This window comes from Terrapene carolina, unplaced genomic scaffold (assembly GCF_002925995.2).
Source record: "Terrapene carolina triunguis isolate 2854851 unplaced genomic scaffold, T_m_triunguis-2.0 Scaffold34191, whole genome shotgun sequence".
NCBI classification, from domain to species: domain Eukaryota; kingdom Metazoa; phylum Chordata; order Testudines; family Emydidae; genus Terrapene; species Terrapene triunguis.
In genome coordinates, this window is record NW_020698542.1 from 3,306 (window position 1) to 5,061 (window position 1,756).

The 1,756-nt window shown below is 69.9% G+C and overlaps 1 protein-coding gene across 1 annotated transcript; it reads right to left on the reverse strand.

Moving 5' to 3' along the window:
- Nucleotides 1–298: 298 nt before the first annotated feature.
- LOC112113537 (ras-related protein Rab-35-like) lies at nucleotides 299–1,703 on the reverse strand (the record flags this gene model as incomplete). The annotated part of the gene is made up of 3 exons (XM_024209854.2): nucleotides 299–485; nucleotides 1,263–1,387; nucleotides 1,535–1,703. Coding segments are annotated over 3 exons (420 nt in total), but the record flags the coding sequence as incomplete, so codon positions are not given.
- Between the last annotated feature and the right edge of the window lie 53 nt (nucleotides 1,704–1,756).

Below are 1,756 nucleotides of genomic sequence, written 5' to 3' on the forward strand. Positions count from 1 at the left end.
TGTGCACCCCAAAGTGCAGGGGGCAGGAAGTGGCATCTTCCCTTTCACAGTGGGGTGGAGGGATAGGGACGGGGGGCCCAGGGCAGATTGGGGGGCAGGGGGAAAAATTGGGGGGCCCAGGCCCCCCCCCCGGGGGGAACAGTCGCCTCCCCCCTCCCCCCTTCTCTGTTCCTTCCACCAAACCCCCCCCCCGCCAGCCCCCCAAGCTCCAGCGCCCCCCACGCTCCCCCACTCCAGCCCCCGCCCCCAGGCCGGGGGGAAGCAGATACCCCCCCCCCCATATACACAAGGTCCATCCTGCCCCGGGGGGTGGGGGCAGGGGCTCAGCTCCCCCCATGTTTCGGGGGGCCCCCAGCCCCTCAGCAGCATTTCTTGACAGGGGGCTTCTTCTTGGGCCTGTTGATCTTCACCACCTCGGGGTGCTGCAGCCGCGCCAGGTTCTCCTGCTTCGTGCGCAGTACCATGGCTGTCACCGCGTTGAACATCTGGGGGGGCGGGCGAGAGGGTGGTGAGCTTCCCACAGCGGTGCCCCCGGCCCAATCCCGCCCCCAGCGCCGCGAGCTTCCCCGCAGCGGTGCCCCCGGCCCAATCCCGCCCCCGGCACCACGAGCTTCCCCGCAGCGGTGCCCCCAGCTCCATCCCGCCCCCGGCGCCGCGAGCTTCCCCGCAGCGATGCCCCCGGCCCCATCCCGCCCCCGGCGCCGCGAGCTTCCCCGCAGCGGTGCCCCCGGCCCCATCCTGCCCCCGGCGCCGCAAGCTTCCCCGCAGCGGTGCCCCCGGCCCCATCCCAGCGCCACGAGCTTCCCCGCAGCGGTGCCCCCGGCCCCATCCCGGCACCGCGAGCTTCCCCACAGCGGTGCCCCTGGCCCCATCCCGGCGCCGCGAGCTTCCCCGCAGCCTCTCCTCCTCCCCTCGCCCCATGGTGCTGGGAGCTTCCTGGCAACTCCCCCGCCACCCACCCACTGCTGCGAGCTTCCCTACAGCAGTGCCCTGCCAGCTTCCCTCCCGACGCCCTACAGGGCTGTAAACTTCCTCACAGCTGTGCCAGGCCAAGGCCAACTTCCTGGCAGCCCCCCCCCCCCCCCCCTTCCCGGCATGGTGCTGGGAGCTTCCTGGCAACAGAGTCGCAGCCATGGACTGTTCCCGTACCTCTCCCCCATCCCGAGACCACACCGTGCCGTGAGCTTCCCCTCAGCAGTGCCCCCAGGCTGGATTCTCCCTCCCCGCCTGTGCTGCGAGCTTCCCCACAGCAGTGCCGGTACCTCCTCAACGTTGAGGTTCTCCTTGGCGCTGGTCTCGAAGAGCCGCACCCCCATCTGCTCGCTGAAGCGCCGGGCGTCAGCCGTCTCCACCTGCTTCCGGGACAGGTCCTCACACTTGTTCCCCACTGTGGGGAAGGCGGGGTGGGTCAGACACGGGGGTCTGGGCCCCCAAGGGTTAACCCAGAGTCCCCAGGGGTAGGGGGAAGGGGGGCAAGGGACAGATCCCCTAGGGGAGGGCAGTGCTGGGGGGCTGCAGGGGACCCCAGACTCACCCAGCACTTTGCAGACGCTGTCACAGTTCTGCCCAATCTCGTGCAGCCAGCGCTTGACGTTGACGAAGGATTCGGGGTTCGTCACATCGTAGACGATGATGACGCCGTGGGTGTTGCGGTAATACCTTCCCGGGGGGGGGAGGGGGAGAGACAAGCCATGGGACCCAGGCTTCCGAGTAATCAACAAGCCCCCACTCCCCTCCCAGAGCTGGGGAGAGAACC